The 25,663-nt window shown below is 41.8% G+C and overlaps 1 protein-coding gene across 4 annotated transcripts in view; it reads left to right on the top strand.

The window, feature by feature from the left end:
* The window catches only part of CCNY (cyclin Y), a 315,204-nt gene extending 289,887 nt beyond the window's left edge, over positions 1-25,317 (top strand). For all 4 annotated transcript variants that reach the window (XM_053895290.1, XM_053895289.1, XM_053895288.1 and 1 more), the window contains 3 exons: positions 9,454-9,620; positions 18,505-18,667; positions 22,496-25,317. In XM_053895290.1, the coding sequence (XP_053751265.1) occupies positions 9,454-9,620; positions 18,505-18,667; positions 22,496-22,612 (447 nt within the window). In that variant the 3' untranslated portion in view covers positions 22,613-25,317. The remainder of the gene's footprint in view (positions 1-9,453; positions 9,621-18,504; positions 18,668-22,495) is intronic.
* Positions 25,318-25,663: the final 346 nt, after the last annotated feature.

Here is a 25,663-nt window from a genome sequence, read left to right as displayed (position 1 = left end):
GTTTGCTGATATTTTGTTAAGGAGTCTATGTTCATCTGTGTTCATCAGAGATACTGGCCTGTAGTTCTTTTTGTGTGTGTTGTCTGTATCTAGTTTTGGTAATCAGAGTAATGTTGGTCTCATAGAATTAATTTGGAATCTTTCCTTTTTCTTCTTCTTCTTCTTCTTCTTCTTCTTCTTCTTCTTCTTCTTCTTTGTTGGGGGTGGGGAATAGTTCAAGAAGAATAGATATTAACTCTTCTCTAAATGTTTGATAGAATTCACCTGTGAAGCCATCTGGTCCTGAACTTTTGTTTCTTGGGAGTTTTTTGATTACTGATTCAGTTTCATTGCTGATAATTGGTCTGTTCAAATTTTCTACTTCTTTCTGTTTCAGTTTTGGGAGGTTATACATTTCTAGGAATTTTTCCATTTCTTCTACATTATCCAGTTTGTTAGCTTTATAATATTTCATAATATTCTCTTATAATTCTTTATATTTTTGTGGTGTTGGTTATTGTTTCTCCTTTTTCATTTCTGAATATGAGTCTTTCTCACTGTTTTTTTTTTGGGGGGGGGGAGGGGTGCATCTGGCTAAAGGTATATCAATTTTGTTGATCTTTTCAAAGAACCAGTTCCTAGGTTCATTGATCTGTTCTGTTGTTTTTTAGTGTCTATTGCATTTATTTCTACTCTAATCTTTATTATTTAGTTCTTCGTATTGTTTTGGGGTTTTATTTGTACTTGTTTTTCTAGTTACTTTAGGTGTAAATTTAGGTTGTTTATTTGAGGGTTTTCTTGCTACTTGAGGTAGGTTTGTATTGCTATAAACTTCCCTCTTAGAACAACTTTTGCTGCATCCCAGATATTTTGGATCATTGTATTTTCAAATTCATTTATCTTCATGTATTTTTTTTATTTCCTCTTTGATTTCTTGGTTGACCCATTCATTGTCTAGTAACCTGTTTTAACTTCTCTTCTTTCCAGAACATTTCTTGTCGTTGATTTCTAATTTCATAATGCTGTGGTTAGAAAAGATGCTCTTAATGGTGCAGAGCCTGCTTCAGATCCTTTGTCTCCCTCTCTCTCTGCCCCTCCCCTGCTCATGCTCTCTCTCTCTCAAAAATACACATTAGGAAAAAAAAAGATGCATGTATGACTTTGATCTTTTTTAATTTGTTGAGACTTGTTTTGTGGCCTCATGTATGATCTATTCAGGAGAATGTTCCATGTGCACTTGAATGTGTATTCTGCTGTTTTAGGATGGAATATTCTAAATATATCTGTTAGATTCATCTGGTCCAATATTGCATTTAAAGCTAGTTTCCGTGTTGATTTTTTGTTTAGATGATTTACCAATTGCTGTGAGTGGGGTATTAAAATCCTCTATTGTTATTACTGTTGATTACTTCCTTTATGTTTGTTATTAGCTGCTTTATGTGTTTGGGTTCTTCCATGTATGGTCCATAAATATTAACAATTGTTATATTTTCTTGTTGGGTTTTTTCCCTTTATAAATGTGTCCTCTTTTGTTTTTTGTTACCGCCTTTGTTTTAAATTCCATTTTGTCCTATGTAAGTATTTCTACCTTGGCTTTCTTTTCACTCTATTTGCATGATAAGTACTTTTCCATCCCTTCACTTTCAATCTGCATATGTTGTTAGGTCTGAAATGAGTTTCTTGTAGACAGTATATAGATGGGTCTTGGTTTTTTATCCATTCTGTCACCCTATGTCTTTGGATTGGAGTGTGTAGGCCATTTACATTCAAAGTAATTACTGAAAGTTACGTACTTACTGCCATTACTTGTTTTATGGTTGTTTTGTGGTTCTTCTCTGTTCCTTTCTTCTCTTACTCTTTTTGCTCATAATTTATCGGCTTTCTTTTGTGATATGGATTTCTTTTGTGTGTTGGATTCCTTTCTCTATTTTTTGCATGTCTATTACCAGTTTTTGATTTATGGTTACCATTAGATTTGTATATAACATCTTCTGCATATAGCAGTCTGTATGAAGTTGATCATCACTTAAATTTGAACCCATTCTTTACTTTCCCTGTTATGTTTTAGGTATATGGTGTATACTTTACATCCTTTTGTGAATCCCTTGATTGATTTTTATAAATATACTTAATTTACTGCTTTTTGTGCTGCCATTTTTTAATTTAATTTAATTTAATTTTTATTTTATTTTATTTTTTTTTTACTTTTGCTTATGGTCTTTCTTTTCCATTCAAAACAATCCCCTTAGTCCCCTTTAACATTTCTTGGAGGGCTGGTTTAGTGGTCATGAATTCCTTTAACTTCTGTTTGTCTGGGAAACTCATTATCTCTCCCTCTATTCTGAATGATAGTCTTGCTGGATGGAGTATTCTTGGCTGCAGGTTGTTTCCTTTCAGCACTTTGATTATATCATGCCACTCCCTTCTGGCCTGCAGAATTTCTGCTAAAAAGTCTACTGATAGCCTAATGGGGTTTCCCTATATGTAGCAGTCTTTGTTCTCTTGTTACTTTTCACATTCTCTCTTTATTACTACTTTTTGCCATTTTAATTACTGTGTCTTGGTCTAGATCTCTGAGTTGATTTTGCTGAGGGCTCTCTATGCCTCCTGGATCTGGATTTCTGTTTCCGTCCCCAGATTCAAGAAGTTTTCAGCTATTATTTCTTCAAATAAATTTTCTGCCCTCTTTTTCTCTCTCTTCTCTTTCTGGGATCTGTATAATGCAGTGTTATTATGCTTGATGTTGTCACTGAATTCCCCATACCTATTTTCATTTTTTTGTTATTTTTTCTCTCCTGTTCAGCTTGATTACTTTCCATTACTCTGTCCTCTTGTTGCTCATCAGTTCTACTTTCTCTAGTCTACTATTTGTTCCATCTTGTGTATTTTCAATTTCAGTTACTGAGTTTTTCATTTCTGATTGGGTTTTTTTTTATGTTTTCTATCTCTTTGTTGAGGGTTTCACTGAAGTCCTGCATGCTTTTCTGAAGTCCAGTGAGTATCTTTATGACCATTATTTTCAATTTTCTATCATGCTTATTATCTGTTTTCTTTGGGTCTCTTGATGTGATTTTGTCCTGGTCTTTCATTTGGGACGTATTCTTCTGTCTCCTCATTTTGTCTCTCTGTGTCTGTTTCTATGTATTAGGAAAGTACATCTACATTTCCTGCTGTTGAAAATAGTGGCCTTTTGAAGAAGAGGTCCTGTAGTGCCCTGAAGTGCAATGTCCTCTGTCACCAGAATCTGGCGTTTCAGGAGTATCTCCCATGTGTGTTTTGTGTGCCCTGCTGTTGTGGCTAAGCCGCTTTTGCCTTCAGTCTAGTTGTCTACAATGGCTCTCTTTGCCTGTTTTGGGAAGGCTTAGTCCCTGTGTTGTTAGTGGGCTAGTCTGGGACTGCCTTGGGCTTGAGTTGAGTCAGACTAAACATTTGCCAGAGATGTAGTAGCACCGAACAGCAGTGGGCTTTCCCTGTTTTGTTGCCAGAGACATTTTCGTTGGTGGAGGGGGGGAACCTGCAGTCATACCAGATGTCTGCCCTCAGCCCACTCCTGGGGCCACAGTCGAACTGGTATGTGTGACTATCTTCCCTGTTCCTGGGTCAGCAGTCACTTTGGGGTTGTGCTAGTCCTGGTTGGGGCTCTTTGCATACTGCCAGACCTCATTAGAGAGGACAAGACGGCAGGAGAACACAGGTGCAGATAACCATTGTTAGCAAGGTTTGTGCTGGTCCGCTAAGGTAGGGGACCTAAGCCTCGGGGACTGAGGCCTGCCAGGTTGGAGAGGGTAGATTTGCAGAAGCACCTGGGCTCAGGACATGCAGTATTAGCAAGGTTTGCTTGGGTCTGTTGTGGGAGGACATCTGGAGCAGAGGCCTGGCTGGAGGTGGCATGTCTGCAGGAGAATGTGGAAGTGTGGGGCACACAGTGAGCAAGTTAGGTGGAGAATGTTTGCACTGTGCGGTTCCAGCAGGTGTCCATGTGTTTATGCTGGGGAGCACGGGAGGGAAATGCCCCCCTCCCTCAGCTCCTTTGTTCCTGGAGAAGTCTCCCAAGGATCTCTGCCCTCCGGACATGCTTGAGGTTAGTAAACAAATCTTCCACCCCTATGCCCCAGGCATTTTTCAGACTGCAATTATTATGCTGTTATTTTCCATGGGGCTGTTTACTGTGCTGTTTAAAGGGCAGGGACTCAGTTTCCTTTCACTCCTCTGCTCTCCCAGAGCTGAACCCACTGATTTTGAAGGTGGTGTTAAACCCCACTGATTGTAAGAACTTGCAAAATTCAGCCCCTCTTGTTTTCAAAGCCCAGTGTTACTGGGGTTTGTCTTCCCCTGTGAGTTCCGCCTGCAAGCTCCCTGGTGTGAGGTTCTGTTTCTCTCCCCTCTCTATGCCCACGTGCCCCTCCCTCCTGGGGACAGTCCTACAAGTCCATTTGTCTCCCAACCGCATCTCTGCCCTTGCTATCCTCTTGATGTGTCCTCTTGTCTACATTTAGCTGTTGAGAGTTTGGTCTGCCAGTCTTCAGGTTGTTTTCTGGGTTATTTATGCTGATGTGGGTGTTAACCTAGTTGTATCCATGGGAGGAGGTTAGCTTAGGGTCCTCCTACCCCATCTTCCTTGGGAGTTCTAGATTAACTCTTTAAAATAGGATTGGAATAATTTCAGTATCATCAAGATTTTGGTATATATGTATTTGTATTTGCTTTTTATTCCTCCCCCATGCTTTTGAACAGTTTTATTGTGTGTGATCAACTGAATACTCTGTAACTCTAATTGCTCACTAACCTATATTTTCTAGAGACTCCTTAGGATAGTCCTCATGAATTTAAATCTGAAAATTTAATTGAGCAAGAATGTCCTATTAGCAATGAATAGTGTAGGAATATTGTTTAGGAAAAATCAATTATTATTTTACTTGGCAGAGAATTAAAATACCCAGCTGGGAGTTTAGTAAAGAAATTGCAGCTGACCCTTGAATATGGCCTTACTGACAAGTTCTGCTAAATTGCATGCTATTAAGTGGAGCTTATAACATAACAACCTGCTTCCCTTGGTAATGGAGTGTATTGTAATATCTAATTCCTTTAGTTAGACCTAATGGAAGATCAGACATGGAATGATATTTTTTAGGTTCTTTTTTAGCATTAAATTTATTTTTGGAGAATTTGTATTTCAACCAAGTTCCTTTTTTTCTCCCCCCTAAATTTTTATTTAAATTCTAGTTAGTTAACATATAGTTAGCATATATTGGTTCCAGGAGTAGAATTTAGTGATTCATCACTTACATATTAACACCCAGTGCTCATCAATAACAAGTGCCCTCCCTTTTTTTTTTAGTTTGTTTTTGAGAGAGCACAAGTGGGGAAGGGGCAGAGAGAGAGGAAGACAGAATCCGAAGCACGCTGCAGGCTCTGAGCTGACAAGTGCCCTCTTTAATAAGTATCATGCATTTCAGCCCACCCCCTCACCTCCCTCCATCGACCCTCAATTTGTTTTCTATTGTTAAGAGTCTCTTATGGTTTGCTTCCTTCTCTTTTTTTTTTCCACTTCCCCTATGTTCATTTGTTTTGTTTCTTAAATTCCACATATAGGTGAAATCCTATGGTATTTTCTTCCTCTGACTTATTTCGCTTAGCATAATACCCTCTAGTTGTATCCAGGTTGTTGCAAATGGCAAAATTTCATTCTTTTTGATGGCTGAGTAGTAGATTGTATATACAGACCACATCTTTATCCATTCATCAGTCAACAGACATTTGGGCTCTGGGGTGCATGTACCCCTTTCAGTCTGTATTTTTGTATCCTTTGGGTAAATACCTAGTAGTGTAGTTGCTGGGTTGTTGGGTAGTTCTATTTTTAAGTTTTTGAGGAACCTCCATACTGTTTTCCAGAGTGGCTATAGCAGTTTGCATTCCCACCAGCAATGTAACAGGGTTCCCCTTTCTCCTTAGCATTAAATATTATCTTAAATATCATCTAGCATGCTTATTAATGTCTACCAACTATGGTATAAAGTAAGTAAGAAGAAAATTGAGTGGCCACCCATTTGCATTGAGCTAGTGAGAATCTGTTTCAGTGGGGAGCTGGGAGAGATTTGCTTACTTTATCTATGGACAGGAGTAGAGTCTTAGGGTGTAGGGTGAATGTTGTTTCACAACCTCCTTTTTCTCATGCTTTAAAAATCTGGAAGCTTAGTTAGGTCCAGTCTTAGTTTTCTGCTCTTAGTTCATTTTTATTACACATTTTATGATTCTACTTTTTAATTCTTTTGAGTATAGTTGACACACTATGTTACATTAGTTTCAGGTGTACAACATAGTGATTTGACAAGTTTATACATTATGCTATGCCCACTGCAAGTGTAGCTCCTCTTGATGGAAAATGAAAAGAGTTAGTTGTCATCCTTAAAATACACAATCTGGGGTCCCAAGGACAGACAGAATCTGGCTGAAATTCTGCTTGACCTGGCCTCGATCTTTACCTGAAGAATTAATTTTCACACAAATGAAAGTCACGATCTAAACATTAGCTCACTCATTTTGTTCATTTAATATAATCAATGCCATTAAAAACTAAAATCTTCAAAAATTGAAAAGATCATTGAGCTCTGTTCAATCACCTACTTGTTTTCACCAGTAGTTGTAGTTGTCACAGCCAAATGCTATGTCATGCTACTGTTCAGTGAGAGAGATTTGGAAGCTCCCACAAAGGTCCATAGGATTCAGTTAGCATGCCATGTTTTGTGACTTCCTGGGGCTTACTTGAAAGCCTTTTTCACTTTCTGCACTTGGCACAGTAGAGTGGACCCTGTCTCTCTGGGGCTGTGTCCTCTGAACTTCCTTGTTCACCACTGCACCTGTCTTACAAACCAAGCACTCAGTTTTACCTTTAAGTCCACTCTGCCTTCATAAATGCAGTTCCCTTTTTGTGATTATTCTCTTCCCTAAATCTCCTACACTAAAATGTACCCTCCTATTGCTTTATTCCAGAGCCAAAGCTCTTCTGTAGATGCTATTCCTTATTTGTTCTGCAGGATGATGTGTCTGTTAAACAAGCAGTCTGAGGTCACACCCTGTCCGAGCATTGTGCTAGATTCTGGGCACACAGTGGGAATGAGATGCAGTCCTTGTCCTCTGGGAATTTGTGGCTTACTAGGTGGAGAGACTGGTGAGGCAACTACATATGCTATACTGAGAAAAACACAGCAATGGGAGTGAATGGGAGGGTCACCCAAACTAATTTGGGGTAAGTCAAAGTAGACTTGACCTGTAATGGTTTCCTATTTTATTACTTTCAGTACATTTAGGACTGGACTTCTTCTTAACAGTTTATTGGCTATTTTGTCTTTGGGATTTGAAATATGTTAGTAATTTCATCTCATGATTTTGTCTTTTAGTATAGTGCCCCTGATCTGTTCTGAGGAATACCTGGTATCTGAGATGACCCATAAGAATCTAGGTTTTTAAGATTTAAAAAATTATTTTTTCATTAATAAAGCCCTAAAAGCAGAACAGTAACCTTTCTAAAGCAAAAGAACCATTGTTCATCTACTTACTCATTCAGCAAACATTTGAGTGCCCGCCACCACCCCATCTTGGCAAAACCCCTATTTCAGTGGAAGAGAAAACATTCTGAACCCTCCTCCAAACTTCCCAGACAATTGACCAATACAAACTGGCAAAAGAAGCCATGACTTCTGCTGCTTTGGAGGAAGCATATGACTCTCCTCTGCCTGTGATTTAGGGATCAAGAGAACCACGGGAGACTCTGTGGAGGAGCTGCGAGCTGATGGTCTGACTTTTCTTTTTTTTTAAACATTTTTTTTTTAAATTTTTTTTAATGTTTATTTATTTTTGAGACAGAGAGAGACAGAGCATGAATGGGGGAGGGTCAGAGAGAGGGAGACACAGAATTTGAAACAGGCTCCGGGCTCTGAGCTGTCAGCACAGGGGCCCGATGCGGGGCTCGAACTCACGGACCGCGAGATCGTGACCTGAGCCGAAGTCGGCGCTCAACCGACTGAGCCACCCAGGCGCCCCGGTTTGATTTTCTTAATCGGCCTGGAGTTTTGCTTCCATTAAGGATCATTTCTTCCTCTTTCCCTCCCTTCTTCTCTTTCTCCCCTCTCCTTCTCTTGCCCTCTTTCCCTCTCTCTCCCTACTCTCCCTCCTGTTTCACCCCTTCGCCTCCCCTGCCCCTCTCCACCCACACGGGCACTGCCTGAAGTGTTTTCACATCTTTAATTTTATTTTTCACTGTGAAAGGGACCACTTCCGTTTCTTTCTTTGACACCTGTGTAATATTGTAAGCCTAATTCAGCACTTAGAAACACCTAGGTTTGCCTTGTAGCTTCTTCTTCAAAGTATACACATCTTAAGCACAGAACATTGTAGATTTTACTTCTTCGCTGCTCCTTCACCCTCTCCAGATGTTAAAACAGGAGGGGCTCTTAAGGCTCTGACCTGGCCCTTTTTTTTCCTCTCTCCTAAGCTGTATCCCCAGGTCATCGTATCCATGCTTAATTCTGTTTTGTGTGTCACAGACACTCGCATTTCTTATCTGAATGCTGTTTCCTTTGAACTTCACAAAGGCGGGTGCACTTCCTGCATGGATGGCATCCTCTGGGGTGTCTCAGACATAAAACGTCCACCTGTAACTGCCTTTCCCCCACGAGGGCTCCCCATCTCAGGAAGCCTCAGCGTCTCCTACAGCAGCCCCACCTTCTTGGTTATTGGGGTCACTGGACTCTGGGATAGGACTGTCGGCTTCACTGCCATGTCCCCAGTGAAAAAAGCCAGAACAAAAAGACAAGTATTGAATGATTCCTAGAGTAGTCAGATTCATGGAGACAAAGTAGAATGGTGGTTGCCAAAGGCTGGGGGGAGGGGGAACAGGGAGTTGTTTAGTAGGTAGAGTTTTAATTTAGGATGGTGAAAAAGCTCTGGAAATATAGATTGCTGGTGATTTTACAACAGTGTGAATGTACTTAGTGCTACAGTACTGTACACTTAAAAATGGTTAAGTGGTAAATTTTATGTATATTTTAGCACAATAATAAAAAATAGGTTTATCAACATTGTATTTAGATCTACACTTGCCTCAAAATAAAAAGTTTACATATAGAAACATAAGTTTGTTCCATTTACATTGTTTGTTGAAATTTATATTGTTTTTGTTGAATTTGTATTGATATCATAGCTGATAGAGTAAGAAATTAACCTGTGGTACCTGGAATTTGCTCCTACCTTAGAGTCTTTTAAGATACAGCTACATCCACACTGTTCAATTACAGCATGTGTTTGTTTTACATTAGACTAGCTGAGCTCTTTGACTCTTTAAAAATAAGTATGATCAGATGATAAAAATTTGTTTAAAGGCTGGTGAAACAGAGTCCGTTTTAGAATTTATGTGTGCTAGCAGGTAGGACAAAACAGCTCAAGTCCTTTACTTCTGGCATTTTCATGTCTTCCCAGGTATACCTTGAAAGACTTTTAACATACGCAGAGATAGACATCTGTCCGGCCAACTGGAAGCGGATTGTTCTAGGGGCGATCCTTTTGGCCTCCAAGGTTTGGGATGACCAGGCTGTGTGGAATGTGGATTACTGCCAGATCCTGAAAGACATTACGGTGGAGGACATGTGAGTGTGTGTATTGGGGTTGGGGAGTGAGGCACAGTTTGGGTAGGAGCCACATACCTTCTGAATAGTCTGTATGGTATGGAGTGAATGAATTTGACTAAATGTCTCTTGTGAGTGGGCACAACAAGGACACACTTGTGGAATATTACATGCAAAAACCTGTACTCCACTTCATTGGGGATCATGAGCAGGCACTGGTTACACTTTTTGATTTTGTAAAACTAATTTCTGAAACTATATTTATATTCTAGGCAAACATTCCTTTACCTTAATTTTAGAAGGTGTAGACTAGGGCGCTTGGATCGACTTTGACTCAGGTCATGATCTCATGGCTCATGAGTTTGAGCCCTACGTTGAGCTTCTGCTATCAGCGTAGAGCCTGCTTTGGATAGTCTGTCTCCCTCACTGCCCCTCCCCCACCCTCTCTCTCAAAAATAAAATTTAAAATAAATAAATAAATAAATAAATAAATAAGACCGGTGTTGACTAATGCCGTAAGCAGTCTGTGATGGATTTTGTTCTGGCTCTGTATCTCACTGCAGACCACCAATAACAGTGCTCCATACCAACAGCCTAACCCAAAAAGCAGAAGAGCTAAAATACTATCTGTTTCTGTTTAGTTTCAGAGAGAATTTGCAAGTTCAGTTGCTTAAAATCAACATTTTGTTCATGAGCCCTTTCATGTGTCTCATTTGGGCTGCATTTCTCTTCCAGCTGGTCTCAGAGCCCCAGCTCAGCGAAGTGTCACAAGCTTTGAGGGTGGGGGGCATCCACTCCCGCAGCTCTCAGGGCAGCCTTAGGATTTCCCAGATGATTCAGTCCATAGATTGAGGTGAGGATTGTTAACAGGAGACCTGCAGGCCTATAATCTGGGATTTCTGGGATCTGGGAATACAGGAAATAGATTTAAAGCCTCTTAGAGGAGAAAGGAGCTGTTCTGTAAAACAATCAGGATGAACTGTTTACAGTTCCTTATGGTTTTTAGGCATTTCTGACACTATTCTTGCTGAAAGTCTTCTCATGTTCGTTCAGCTTCCTTGAGAAAGCTTTAGGCTGGAGGAGGTTCCCAGCTGTGTCAGTCCATCTCCATTCCCTAGACCCAATAATCCTGGAGATGCGGAACCCTCACGGTTCCATTGTGGGGGTGTCATGTGGACACATCACCACCTAGCGCCCTTCTTGCCTCTGGTTACTGATTTGATGGCACCTCATTTTTGTGGTACCCTGTGAAGCACACTTGTTTATATTCGTAGGTCTTTTGTTGCAGAGCTTATTTCTGCTATAGACCTAAAAACTCCTTCCTGTGTCTCTAATTCTTTCTTATAAAAAGTAAGAAAAGTCTAAATAAGTTTTTGATAGTAAGGAAAATTAAAGTCTTGATTATATTTCAATGTGTAAACAGCTACTAAAATAATTGTTATTCAGACCACAAAGGAGGGTGCAAGGTGGTAACAAGTGCTGACTTGTTTCCTTTATTGGGAGTTACTCTCTCAACTTCTTGACATCATTTGACACTGGATTGTGTGCTGCGGGAATGACATCATGGTTGTCATTTTCTTGTTTGTGCTGATGATGTATGTATGAGGGAGGAAAAATTTTCCCTTCTTCCCTTGTTAGGTTGTTTGGTCTGATAATTAAATTGATGTAAGACAAATAAACAGGAGGAAAACACATTCCATTTTGCACATATGGGAGCCCCATTAAAAATATGGGACTCACAGGCAGTCAGGCAAGTGAGACTTGTATGCCATCCTGAGCTAAGGAATGGGATAAGGGCCTAGGGCCTCAATGGGGAGGAGGGCAGTTCACAGGAAGATAAAAAGAGCAGATGCTTGGTAATCACATGTTTGCCCCGCCATGGCCATGCAGGCTTTTCCTTTTAGGACAGTGAGCCTCAGTAACGGCTGGTGGTGGCCTGCCTTTCTCTCCCAGAGCAGAGGAGTGGGAAAGGAGGAGCCAAAAGGAGAACCCACACACTTGGTGTGTTCTTGGGGAAGTCACTTTAAAGAATGAGAAATGAAAGATACAGGTCTAGAAATCTGTTCCCTAATGCAGTTGTATTTTTAGGCGTACTCGGAACGCTTTGTGTGTTGTAAGGGAGCACATACGCCAGCATGAAGACCAGTGCTCCTCGGAGCGCTGCAACAGATACCCAGTGTTATGGGCCGAATTGTGTTCTGTCAAAATCCTGTGTTGAAGTTAACCCTCAGGACTCAGAATGTATCTGTATTGGAGAGAAGGTCATTCAAGAGGTAATTAAGTTAAATGGGATCATTAGGGTGGGTCAGACAGCATAGGCAGAAGGACAGCCATGTGAGGACACAGAGAGAAGATGACCATCTGCAAGCCAAGAGAGAGGCTTTAGAAGAAACCAACCTTGCCATCACCTTGACCTTGGCCTTCTAGCCCCCAGAACTGTGAGGGAATGAATTTCTGTTGTTTAAGTCCCCCAGTCTATGGTATTTTATTATGGCAGCCCCAGTAGATTGGTACAGATTTTGATACTGGGAAGTCGGGTGCTGCTGTAATAAATACCTAAGATGCTGAACTGGCTTTGCAACTGGGCAATGGGTAGAAGCTACAAGAGTTCTGAGGCACATGTTAGAAAATCCCTAGATTACCCTGAAGAGATTGTTAGTAGCAATATGGTTGTTAAAGGTGGTTGTGATGAGGACTCAGGAAGAGGAGAGCTTTAGAGGAAGCCTCTCTCACCTTAGAGTATACAAGTATGACCACCAACAGAATGCGGAATGTTGCTAGAAATACAAATGCGAAAGGTGCTTCTGAAGTGAGGTATCAGACAGAAATGAGAAGCATGCTATTGGACACTGGGCTAAGGGTAATACTTGTTATAAAGTGGCAGAGAACTTGGCCAAGTTGTGTTCTAGTGTTTGTGGAGAGTAGAACATTCAAGGAACAAATTTGAATATTTAGCTGAGGAGATTTTTTAAAGTTTATTTTATTTTTAATTTTTTATTTTGAGAGAGAGAGAAGAGCACAAGTGGGGCAGGGAGGGAGGGAGAGAAGAAAGAGAGAGAGAGAATGAATCTCACATGGACTCCACACCATCAGTGCAGAGCCCAACGCGGGGCTCCATCCCACGAACCCCAAGACCATGACCTGAGCTGAAATCAAGAATTGGACACTTAACTGACTTAGCCACCAAGGTGCCCCTAGCTGAGGAGATTTTTAAGCAGAATGTTAAAGGTGCTTCCTGGTTTCTCCTTGCTGCTTGTAATAAAAGCTGAGGAGAGAGAAATTGAAGAAGGAATTTTTAGGTAAGAAGGGACCAGATGTTGAAGATTTGGAAAAATTCAAATTTTCTAATCTCTGCCTATCCCTTTTGCAAAAAATGAGAAAGTGTGCTCTGGAGAGAAGAGTAAGGGTATGGCTGGACAGTGTTTGCCAAAGAGACTACAAGAGTGGCTCAGGGATCAGATCAACCATCTCAGCAGACATGTTGCCAGCTTACACTAAAGTGAACAGAGACAGGACAAAATGAAGGAAGGCTCTCAGACTTCTGGGATTCTACCAGATGGACCAACAGAGCTCTCCTGCTGTGAAGTGTTAGTCTTCAAAAAAGGGGAAAAATGACCCTGAAGGCAGTTTGGAAACTGGCAGGGCTGCCTTTGCCACCATAGGCACAGCAGGTACAGGTCTGGGGACACGGAGGCTGCCTTCTCCTGGCCAGAGGAGGTGGGGCTGCTGCCACCTCAACAGGCTGGGTGATAGAGCATCAGCTGAAGATTATTCTCAAGCCTTAAGATCTAATGCATTTGCCCTGCTAGATTTCAGACTTGCTTGAGACCCAAAACCCCTTTCTACTTTTTAATTTCTCCCTTTTGTAATGGGAATGCCTGTGCAACCATTGTACTTTGGAAGCAGATACTTGTCTGGTTTCACAGGTGCAAACCTGGAGAGGAATTTTGCCTCAAGATGAATCATACCTCCAGCCTCACCCATGTCTGATTTAGATGAGATTTTGGACTTGGAGTTGATGCTGGAAGGGGTTAAGACTTTTGGACTTTTGGGATTGGGTGAATGTATTCTGCATGTGAGGTGGACCAGAAGGGTTGAGGGCCTTCTCTCTCGAATGCATATGTGAAGGCCTAACCTCTAGTACCTCAACATGTAACCATATTTGGAGATAAAGTGTTTAAAGAATTAATTAAGTCAGAATGAGGTCATTAGAATGGACCTTAATCCAATATGATGTGCCCTCTAAGAGATTAGACAGTCTTGCGCTATTTTGTTATAGCAGCCTTAGCAAACAAATACATCCAGTAAACATTATTTTTTTTTTTTTTTTTTTTTTTCCAGTAAACATTATTGAAATAAGGAATGAAATCCAATGTGGTCAAGAAGCCATTCGGAGGTGTGTGTTGCTGAACAAGCTTGTAGAGATAGGAGCTTTAAGTGATTTTGTAGAATCTATACAGAATTGTAGATTTACTGTTGGGACTTTTTAAAATGAGTGCTTGATTTCAGTCTTTTCCAGGAAATCTTTATGAGCTTGGGGAGAAAATGGCTTCTAAGTACCCCTGTCTATGGAGAAGGAGCATTGTGGGATATCACTGGAAGCTAAGAGCTATGGCACTTCGCAATGTGTCAGTGTTATGTCAGTAGCTAGTATTCATTTCCTGGTAGAGGCAATCTGAGCTTTCCTTTGGAGCTCCTTAGCAGGAAGAGGATCCACAAGTTGCAGATGGAAAGCTTTATAAAATGTGTTGTACTTCCAGGCATCCTTCTGTCTCCCTCTGTACCCTTCTCTCGGTTGCTGGCCTTGCCTGTGTTCTAGCATCCTGATGTGACCTTTCTGTGCACAGGTTCATTTCCAGCCAAAGAATCATCTAACAGTAAGGAACGTGACTAGGAGCCCTTTTCAAGGGACAGTGAGGTTCTGGCTTGGAAGGCAGCTGACCATGTGGGCAAGTGGCTGGGAATGTACGTTGAAGAACATTGTAAGACAAGTAACCCTGAAACTTGTGGGTAGAACACTCAGGGCCACCAACATCAGACTTCAGGCTCAGGCTGATGTTGTGCAGCAAGACAGGGCCATGGGCCAGTAGGTCTCTTTCTCTCTTGTTAACAGTAAGTGGTCACACCGTTGTAGGTCAACATTGAGCACTTGATGACAACTGCTGTGGATGGGAAAGAGGATGATGAACTTTGATAGGCAAAAATGCTGTCAAAAAAATTACACTTTGGGTTGTTTTGTTTTTGTTTTGCAATAACCTAGTAAGAGTCATTTTCATATGTAAACAAAGGAATCTCAAGGAGAAGCCAAGAGACTTGTCTTAGTGCTGCAGAGCAGATAGAGGCACAGAGCAAATCCTCAAAACCTCCATAGGTGTAGGGTACCTGGTCTTTGGTTTTTGGTTTTGTGATAAAATATACATGACGTAGAATTCACTGCTTTAACATTTTTAAGTGTGTAGTTCTGTGGCATTAAGTACATTCACATTGTTGTACAACCATCACCAACTAGAAACTCTGGTAATGGATACAGAAACTGTATAAAATAGTAAGTTCCCATTTCACCCTCCCCCACGGCCTGTCAGCCATCATGCTGCCTTGTCTCTATAAATTTCACTACTCTAGATACTTCATTTAAGTAGAATCACACAGTATTCCTCTTTTTGTGACTGGCTTATTTCACCTAGCATAATATCCTCAAGATTCATCTACATAGTAGCACATATTGGAATTTCCTTCTTTTTTAAAGTTGAAAATATTCTAGTCTGTGTACATACAGTATTTATCCATTCATCCATCAGTAGACACTTGGACACTTGCACTGCTTCTACCTCTTGGCTGTTGTGAATACTGCCATGAACACAGGGTGCAAATATCTCCTTGAGTCCCTGCATTCAGTTCTTTTGGCAGGTATATAGCCAGAAGTGGGATTGCTAGACTGTGGGTGGCTGGTTTCTAAAGTGAACCCATTTTTTTAGAAAAGCGGACAGATGATAAATGTATAGATGATCAAAACAACTCTCCTTACTCTGTTTTAGAAGCCCCTTTGTAAGTTGCTAAATTGTGTGAATTCAGGGTTTCTTTACAGTTTTGATCTGATATAACATATTTCTGAATATATGTTTTGTGAATTGACTTGAGTTTATTTCTTGTAAAATTTTACAGCAGAACTATTTTCTCATGATTATTCATTTGAGGGCAGTAAATCCATCAAGCCCATTCTTTCTGTGTCACTGTTAGTATTTTTTTTTAAGTTTATTTATTTATTTTGGGGGAGAGAGTGAGCACGTGTGAGCAGGGAAGGGGCAGAGAAAGAGGGAAACAGAATCCCAAGCAGGCTCCATGCTCTCAGCACAGAGTCGGACGCTTAACTGACTGAGCCACCCAAGCACCCCACTGTTATTATTATGACTTATCACATAGAAAGTTGTTGCATGTCCCTGTAAGATGTACTACTACAGTTTGGAAGTTCAGATTTGAGGAATTATTTTTATTTTCTAAATCTTGCCTTAGCACAACAGCTGTAAAGCCCATATTTCCCTCAGAACTTAAAAAAAAAAAAACATCCAAGAAAAGCCTGAAGAAAGGCTGTTCTTTTTTCCCAAGGAACCTTGGAGAGAATGCCATCTTGTCCAAAAAAAGATTCCTCTTGACTCTAATCAGAGTGTATACCCTCAACAAGAATCATTGCTATCAATATACCATTTGGGGCAGGATTAACAGACTAGCTTTCTTACAGAATTAAAAAGACAAGATTTTCTTAGCATCAGGAGAGTAAGAGCTGCAGTGGTACCTTCGGCCACCAGACGGCAGTCTGTCCCCAGGCAGCTCCCACCATCCCCCAGGAAAGCTCCTTCAAGCCCATTTGTTTTGGCACTTCTGGCCTTAGCAGTATTTTTGGCTCTCTTGTTTTATTAAAATCTTAGCTAAGTTCCGATATTTCACAGGATGATCTTTGTTACATCTCACTTAAGGGAGGCATAAATAAAAGTTATTTGAAGTAAAAATTATCCCAAATAAGTCAGTAATTTAGACTCTTGAAAAGAATAAAATTTAGCACAATGTGCACATTTGGAGCTCACCACCTTCACTGGACTGTCTAGAAACATAATGCAGTTATGCTGTTTCTCTGATGAAAAGATCTGAATGTGACTTTTCCATGTTCCCATCTGAAGCCCTCAGACCTTCACTAGCAACTTGCTGACATTTCTTAACTCATTTTCCCAGTACCTTTCATCTCTAAAGCCGCCTGCCCTTGCTCAAATCCTGGCCTTCCTTCCCTGTCACCTCAGTGCTCCTGGCCCCTGTTGTCACAGCAGCATGAGACTGGGACAGAGTCCCCCTCAGTCTCTGATGGCTTAGTGAGGTGACACCAGGAACAAACTGGGACTAGGGTACACTGTGGGGACAGGATGGTGCTACGTTAGTTTGAGATTGCAGAAAATCAGGTGTCTGTATATACAGGAGCCAGAATTGGGTGGCTTGGCGTTCGGTGGAGTCAGCGGAGGTGGGGTCAGGGCTTAGGACCGGGGAGACCTGGCACTCGGGACAGGGTTGGTTCATCAGCCTTCAGCTTCAGTCACAGGAGATGGTGATCAGGTATCCTGTCCCCCACTCCCTGCCAGAAATACCCTGCCCCCACCCTTCTTCCTCTCCACCAGAGCTCTGCATTTCCCAAACTCAGTTCATCTGTTACTTCTGTGGAAGCCTTCCTCTGTCTCTCCACCCAGGCTGAGCTTGGTCTGTCCCATTCAGTAACATGAATTATTGAGCACTAATTGTCAGGCATTGTGCTAGGGGCCAGGTATGTAAACTCCGATGTCACAGTTTCTGTCTCTGAGGAGACAGGTAGAGGAGGCTGAGTTAAGGTGACACTTGGGAGTGAAGTGTGATGGACAGAAATAGAGGGCTGTGTAGTGTGCTTGGGAGCACAGGGTGCGATGCTGAAACTGTGTGCCCAACCCAGGACCAGTGCTCAACAGATCCATCACCAAGGACTTTTCTCCTTCCAGATAGTAACTAGCAAGAAATGAACCTGATCTAAAAGATAATTGATATGGGAAAGTTCTCCATATAGATGTTTTATCATTTATTCTGACTTCCCATCATTCATTTTCACCCAACTATATAGATGGGTGAGCCACATGGATCTTAATACCTGTGACCAATGCCTGTAGGTGAGTAGGTCTAGAAGCATGGGCCGGGACCAGCTGCATCAGCATCTCGTGGGAGCTTGTTAGAAAGGCACATTCTCATACCCGCTGAGCCAGAGGATGGGGTGGACTCTGCAGTCTGTGTTAAGCCCTCCACATGACCGGATGCATGCTCAGGTTTGGGAACTGCTGCCTTCATTGTTCTGGGTTGGGAAGTCCCCTTTTTTGCAAATCCAGGGCTGTGATTCACTCTCCCGCCCCCTGCTTTGCGGAAGAAAGCCCCTACAACAGCTCCTCCACTGTTCCCAGGAGGCAAGGAAGAGCCACTGAGGAAAAGTAGGCCTCTAGGCTAACAGTGACTTTCCCGTGGGCTCCTGTCTCAGGCCCTCACCAGACTTCACTTGACAGCTCTTGACTGCTTCATCTGCCCCTTATGTGATGGTTCATGCTGAGATTTGCAGCCAGAGCCCGCTGTGTGTGTGTTGGGTCTCAATGAAATGAATCACCCTGAAGCACTTCCTAGTGATCATCCCAGTTAATCAGGCCTCATCCTTCTGGGCACTCGATCATTCGGCTTTTAATACCAGTTTAGTGGTTAAGCGGCAACTCTGGTGTCCAACCAGGCAATTAATTAGATATCTTTTCTCCCTTGGAGGTTGCAATTTTCTGGAGTCTGGTCTCCAGCGGCTTGCCTTGGCGGGCCACGCAGCATGGTATGGCAGCTGAACATGTGCTGTTTTGTCTTTGCTTTGCAGGAATGAGCTAGAACGACAGTTTCTTGAATTGCTCCAGTTCAACATCAATGTTCCTTCCAGTGTTTATGCCAAGTATTATTTTGATCTTCGTTCTCTGGCAGAAGCAAACAACCTGAGCTTTCCCTTGGAGCCCCTGAGCAGGGAGAGGGCTCATAAGCTTGAGGTAAGATGCTTCAACATACTGGGGTTTTATGCACTATTGCAGATGCATCATCTTGGTACCATGGAAAGTGTGAAGTCACAATGCTAATTTTTCCCACTATGTGTTGTTGTAAAATAAGGACAAGTTACCCTCGATTTAGATTTGGTCAATTCATTTAGTTGATTATAATTCATACTATCATATTTTTAATAACCTTCTTAATACCAGTTTTTATTTAATGTACATTGATTCTATTCTTGAAATCTTAAAAAAAGAGACCCAATTCTTAAAAAAATAAAGTCACAAAAAAAGTATTTCTTGACATGCACTCTTATTAGGAAAAAGATACCAGGTGGCCCTAATGATTGGGAATCCCAAAAGGTTGATTCTACTTTTTATTTTTTATTTTTTCAAAATATTTTCTCCATAGCCCAGTGAGAGCTGGGGCCAGCATCATTGGTATTGGTCTGGATTTAGGGCCTTCACTGTTAAGCAGTATGACTTTTGTAGCTCAGCTTCATATTTGCACCAACCTCTTCCCATCTGACTATTTGATTGGATGGAAAGTAGTGGGGTGATAAGAAGGACCACTGGTGAAGCGCCTCCCTCCAGAGAGGGGGGCTGAGGCCCTCTGTAACTTCGTCCTCAAGCACTGTTGTGTCTTATTCCGTAGAACCTTTGATCAAAGCAATGGATGGTATAATCATGTCCCAAGCTTGGTGACACCCAAGAGGTCTGTGCTGCCTGCCCCATTGTCCAGTCTGAGTGAAACGTTATCCCCTATTCAGTACAGGATCAGGGTGGCCAGAGTGGTCTAACACGTTTAGCTATGAACAAAACAAAGTGTAGAGGTAGTGGGGAAGAGATCATTATGGATTGCAAACTTAACAAAACAAAACTTTTAACTAAAATTGTAAAAGGTAAATAATATGCTAATCCCCAGAAGAAACATAGTAAAACTATGGAAACAACTGAATGCAGAGCACTGCATTTAAAATAAAAAGCGAGTGAGGTTTTCAGAACTCTGCACCTGCTGTAATTGTGTACAAGCCATTAGGATGCAACTTCTCGTTTAAGTCTTCTTCCATTTCTCTTGAGCAAGAAAGGGAAAACCCTTCCTCTGAAGGATATGCTCCAAGGCAAATGTTGTCAGACTTTCACGAGCACACATATGAAATAGAATTTGATTTCACGGTGCCTGGGAGCCGTTTCAGCCTGGACAGCAGGCTCTGGAAGCCCTGGTGCCCAGTGGCTCCTCTCATGCCAAGGAGAGGAGCCACTGGTCTGTGGTTCTCTGAAGGACAGTATCTTGTGTTGCACGTCAGCCAAGTCGTGGGCACACAGGCTGAGACTGGAGCAGTCAGTGCCTGCTGTTAACTCCAGCAGGTTATCCAGTTGGGAAGAGGGAGCACTCGCCTTCTCCTGGGGCCAAATGCTCCATGGGCCCGCTGGGCAGAGGAAGTCAGTAGTCCTGACAAGACTCTCTTCTCCCAAGAATCGGAGCTTCCTAAGATGCAGGCCTTCCCTCCTTTGTAGGGCTGGACAAGGCACCATCTGGAAAAGCAGTTGGCATGCCTTTGAAATAATTTTTAAGGAAGGAGATTTCATTATTTTCCAGATTCCAGCATCCCTGTTAGTCCATCTGGTTAGCAAGCCTGAATCCCGTCATGGAAAGCGAGGAGGAGTGAGACATATTAGAAGTTGCTGTTACCTGAAGTTCTGTGCCTGCTCAGATGAACCGCCAAATGGCTGACTTGACATGTTAGTTGCAGGGTAGAGTGTAGAAATAAGAGCACACCAGGAACCAAGGCAAATGCAAAGTGGTCTTTTCATTAGCCTGGTCACTTCTCTTTGAAATAAATTAGTATCTCTGAATGCATGTAGGAGATGGGATTAAAGCAAAGAGTTTGCATAATGAAATCTAGAATAAGATAGTACATTGCAAATTCATTATTATGGTGTAACATTCAGACCCATGTACTGTTTGTAAGCTAAGAAACAACAGATGGTAATCTCAAAATGTTTAAATAAATGAAAATTATTTACTTTCAAAAATCATTGCTCTAATGTCTGTAAAGAATCTGATTTTGTCTTTAAGTATGTCACCTATATTATGTATATGAAATATATTTCACATGAGGAATTCTCAGTGCTATAGCCCATCTCCTGCCCTCATTCATCTGTCATTTGGAGGAAGACATCCTCAGCTCCCGTCTCTCCCCTCCGGTCCATTCCTCCTGCTGCCACTGGAGTTGCTGTTCTAAAGTGCACTTGGTGGGTTTTGGAAACTAAACGAGAATCAGTTTATTTTGGAGAGTAAACAAGAATAAACACAGTACCTTGTGTTTCCAATACTTTGATCATTCCCTGTTATGTGCATGCCTCTGTTATATGCATATCTCGATTGGAACTCACACATCCATTTGACACATATTTACACATACTCACTTAGGGTCTTCTGATACTCAACACTGGTTACCAGGCACCATCAAGAACAAAACTAACAGAACCTGCCCTTTTGGAGTTTATATTCTGCTGGTAGGACACGGACAGTAAACAGTAAACATAATAAACTGGCTAGTATGTTAGAAGGGGAGTAAAATAGAAGAAAGGTGGGGAGTTGCTGTGGTCAGTGGCCTCACTGAGTGGGCCGTGTTTGCATGAGGACTTTAGCGTGGGACGTCTTAGCCTGGCAGAAACCTCCAGGCTGAGGGAAGAGATGCTGCAAAACCTGCAGCTGGGAGCAAGCTCAGGCTTAGGTGATGGGGGTTGGGGGGCCACAGAACAGGGTGGGTGAGGCCAGGAGGGAGTATGGGAGAGGAGATCGCAGAGCTAGCTAACGGAAAGCAGGGAGAGCAGCTGGAAGGATTATTGTTGTCCTTCCTGTGAGAGCCGTGATGATGTGGTCAGGGTCGGCTGCTTCTGTGCCTTTGTCCCTTGATGGTGACCCCTTGGCAGTGGGTACTGTGTCTGTTTCCCTGGACCCTGCATCATTCTTGGCCTGTTGCTTGAATTGTATACAAGTTAAAAGACTTGATGTTTGCATCATCGGGAATGAAGTCAGCTCCACCCCTGGGTCGTTCTGACAGAAGGGAAGGTGAATGTGACTAGGACAAGACATCTGGGGTGGTGTGAGCTGGCTCAGCCTTTGGCATCACCGTGCCCTTGACCCACACCCAGCAGCAACCCTGAAAAAGCCACGACCAGGCTCTGAGCCCCAGGGAAGATCTAGCCTTGCTCTTGGCTGAGGCCTTCCCCTCCAGAGTCTCACTGTCCTCATCAAGAAAGGGAGGACAGTGTGGATTGTGCTTTCATTCCATGCTGCTCCGGGCCCCTCCTGGTTCCCTTCTTCATCAGTCATGTAGAGTTGACTCAGACATCTGGTTATCTGTGCAGACTCAGTCTCCAATAAATGACTACTGTCAGGTACTGAGCTCTGTTCCCAGCATGGCCCATCATGAAGCCCTGATGCGTTATGACGGCCTCGCAAGGGGGGTGCTCAAAACAGGAACATACCCGGGGTCACACCCCCTTAAGCTTGCCCCCCAGGCCACACTATCCTGTAATTTTTTCACATTTTGAGATGATTTTCTCAACTAGACTGTAAGCACTTTGGAGACAGGGCCTGTGTCTGCACTTCTGTAATAGCCCCCACTGTGCCGGGCACAGATCAGGGCCACAGGGTGTGAACTCTGCAGGGCAGGACCTGCTGTTGGTGTTTTTCCTGACTGTCCTCCATGCGCAGCAGTGGTTGGGGGTGTGGAGGGAGTGAGGGGCTGGCCCTGAGGGGACAGTGGCGCCTGCTCTGGAGCCCTCCCTGACCTGACTTATCTCTCTTCTGCCCCTCAGGCCATCTCGCGCCTCTGCGAGGACAAGTACAAGGACCTGAGAAGACCCACGAGGAAGCGGTCAGCGAGTGCTGACAATCTGACTCTGCCGAGGTGGTCCCCGGCCATCATCTCCTAACCGTGGGGGTCCCCATTGGAGGCCGTACCATCCCTCAGTTTCTCCTTTAGTTTGAGAAAAGATAGACTTGGGGTGGTTTTGTTTTTGTTTTCCTTTCCTTTTCTTTTTTTAATTCATAGCTCTGTCAGGCTGCCTTGATGACTGCCTCCAGGCTGCGTGGCCCACACGCAGCAAGGCCTCGAGGGAAGTGAAATCAGTATTCCGGAAATCCTGTTTCATGCCTTTCCCGTCATCATTAACAGCACTTCCCTCATGGAGGAAAAGGACTCTCATCCTGGAGAAGGAGAAAAAGGGAAAGGGAAGTCGTGTAGAGGCAGGGAAAGGGTTAAATGGCTCAGCCATTTCTTAAGTCCCCGTCTGGTCAGTAGATGAATACGATGAAAAAACACAACAGTAGGTAACAAAGTTGGATGTGCATTAAAGACAAGAGTGCTGCGTTTATCACCTCCATTTGGATCAGTATGTTCTGTAAGACTTCTTGCATTCCTTCTAGCTGCTTTTTTGGGATTTGGGGGATTTTTGTTTGTTTTTATTCTGTTTTGGTTTTGGTCCCACAGAGCAGAGAATATAGTTTGTACCCATCATGGCACAGACATCCAAATAAATAGTATTGGTTGTTTCTCTCTGCACTATTCCTGTGAGCTGTCTTCTGAGCTTTCTTCCTCACAAGTGGGATGCGCTTGTTTCATTTCTGTACACCTTTATTATATACAGTTTTTCTCCAACGGTGGCAAAATTAACTTGACTGTAGTGCTGAACCAAAAGTATCCCTTTCCCTTCTTATTTCCTCACCCCAAGAAAATTCTAGATCACATGGGTGCTTGTGCCTTCCAATTTTCTTGCAGTTTTTTTTTCCTATCTGACCTGAAGTCGTAGTTACAAATCAGTCAGACTTTGTGAACTGAAGGAAACAATGTGCAGCAGAGGGTATTCTCTGGTTGAAGTTTTTTCCAGAGTGCGAGGTGTTTGCTTGAAGTTACTGAGTAGGAGCCATTTCTGTGTACCCCCTGCCCAGTTCATTCCTCTACTTCCATGTCCATTGTTGCAAGCAATATTCTTCTCAATTTTTATATGTTTACTTTAAATCAAAGTTAGTCTATTTGTATAAAGTTTTTTAAAAATCTAAAATTAAAAAAAAAAAACAAGGGTGAGGGGTTATTCAGTGGGAAGATCAATGAAGGGCAAAATGTTAACTATTAACCGAGGTATTTTTCACAGGATGATTGAATAAAAAAACTCAACTTGCATTTTCATTGTGGGTGCTTAGAGAAGTTATACAAAATTCAAACTGTGAAGGTTTATGCTTCATTAATTATGACCGTACTTTTTTGTTTTCTGACTATCCCTAATTTCCTTATGGGCTAGATAAGAATCTTTTATATCAAGTAAAATAAAAAGGTTAATGATAGAATATCAGAGTAAATTTGATATTAAGTCTAAGAATCTGAGTCAATGAAGCATATACTGCTTTGGGGTTTTGCGTATTTCCCTGGGTCACAATGACAGGTTTCTAAGTTTTTTCCCATTTCAAGTTTCTGCGAGGCAAATGGCAGCAGATACTCTGTGTTTCACCTTTCTCCTCTGTGAACTTGGAAAACTTTGGAATCCTATTCGTCTTGGGTACCCTAAGGTCATGTGCACAGACAGGCCTACTCCTGATGGAACGTACTTTGGAGATGGAGGGGATTCAGAAAGTTGAAATCCCAAGATCCCCAACCCAAATGTGCTAGTCCGGTTTCAATGAAATTTGTATCATGTGTAAACAACTGTTTGGACCAGAAGTATTGTCAAGTTGTTTCTGGCCTAAACTTCCAAAAGCAAACAAACTGAATCTGAAAAGTTAATTATCTTTCCCTTGTGATGGTGTTGATATACTCTGTATGGGTACCAAAATTAGCTTCTCTCTTCAAGTAAGAGTTGGATTTAGAACTTTAACTAGAGATCTAAAAATGTAGAAAATATCATTTTATATTCCCTAATCTATATAGCTTAAAAAGGGACATATTTTCTTAGCTGAATATGAATACCTCTCAAGCATAAATTAGTTCCTCTCATGTAAAGTATCTTATTTTACTGATCCATTTCAGGAAAGAGGTTCTGCTGCCTTTAAAGCAGAAAGCTTATTTTTATCCCTTTTATTTGAATGAGAGAGATTTGAAAATTGAATTATGTAAATATTTCAATGCATCTGCTATTATTTTGTGGAGTTTATTAAACTACTTTAAAAAATTGTATAGTCTATTTATTGTATGTATGTACATACAGTCTGATAACTTAAAATTTAAAGTGGATTCCGTAAAACCTGACTCAGTCTTGTTTAGACTATTGAATATTGTTTTAGCCTTGTGCACTGGACTCTACCTCTGTATAGGAAAATTTTCCATATTCATTAATAAGTATTGATCTGTATTAATTGGTTATGTTTCTTGCACTAAGGATTTTTAAAACTCTGCTGTAAGTGTAGATTTTAGTTTTACTTTTGCAGTATGAATCACTTGACACATAGGTAGATACTTTAGGTTTGTTTATTTTATTTTTCTACATGATGATGAACACTTAAATTTTGTTCTCTGGTTTGTTCTAAGTTTGCCAAAAAGAAACCCCAGCAACACCCAGTACAGTACCTATTGGCAAATCATAGTGACTGTAATTTGTTTGCAAGGTGATTCGATGCCCTACAATTAAAGCTGGATTGCTATTTAGGACTACATTGTCTTAGTGTAGTTTTTGAATGGACAGTTTTCATCATTAATAGAAGATGAAGAAAACTACACATTTTGTTGACTTTAATTTTGGATTTGACTTAACAGTCATTGGGAGAATAAGTACATCCCAGTGATTTTTTTTTTTTTAATTTGTTTTACACTTTCTTAACTGGGAAAAGGGAAAGAAGTCAGGGATTTAAAACCAAATTGGAGGGCAAGGTGGGAGATCCTACCATGATCCGAGATGTGTTCCTATGCCTTAATGCACTAGGTGAGGCCGGTGTCAGAGCCTTGTACCCATCGTCTGGCTCCTCTTCTGGGCTGGCTCTCCCGAGTTCCTACTCTT

Source organism: Panthera pardus, unplaced genomic scaffold (genome assembly GCF_024362965.1).
Source record: "Panthera pardus isolate Hobbes unplaced genomic scaffold, ASM2436296v1 HiC_scaffold_6, whole genome shotgun sequence".
Taxonomy (NCBI): domain Eukaryota; kingdom Metazoa; phylum Chordata; class Mammalia; order Carnivora; family Felidae; genus Panthera; species Panthera pardus.
The sequence above is the reverse complement of the archived record's forward strand: the minus strand, read 5'-3'. Positions and strand labels throughout refer to the sequence as shown.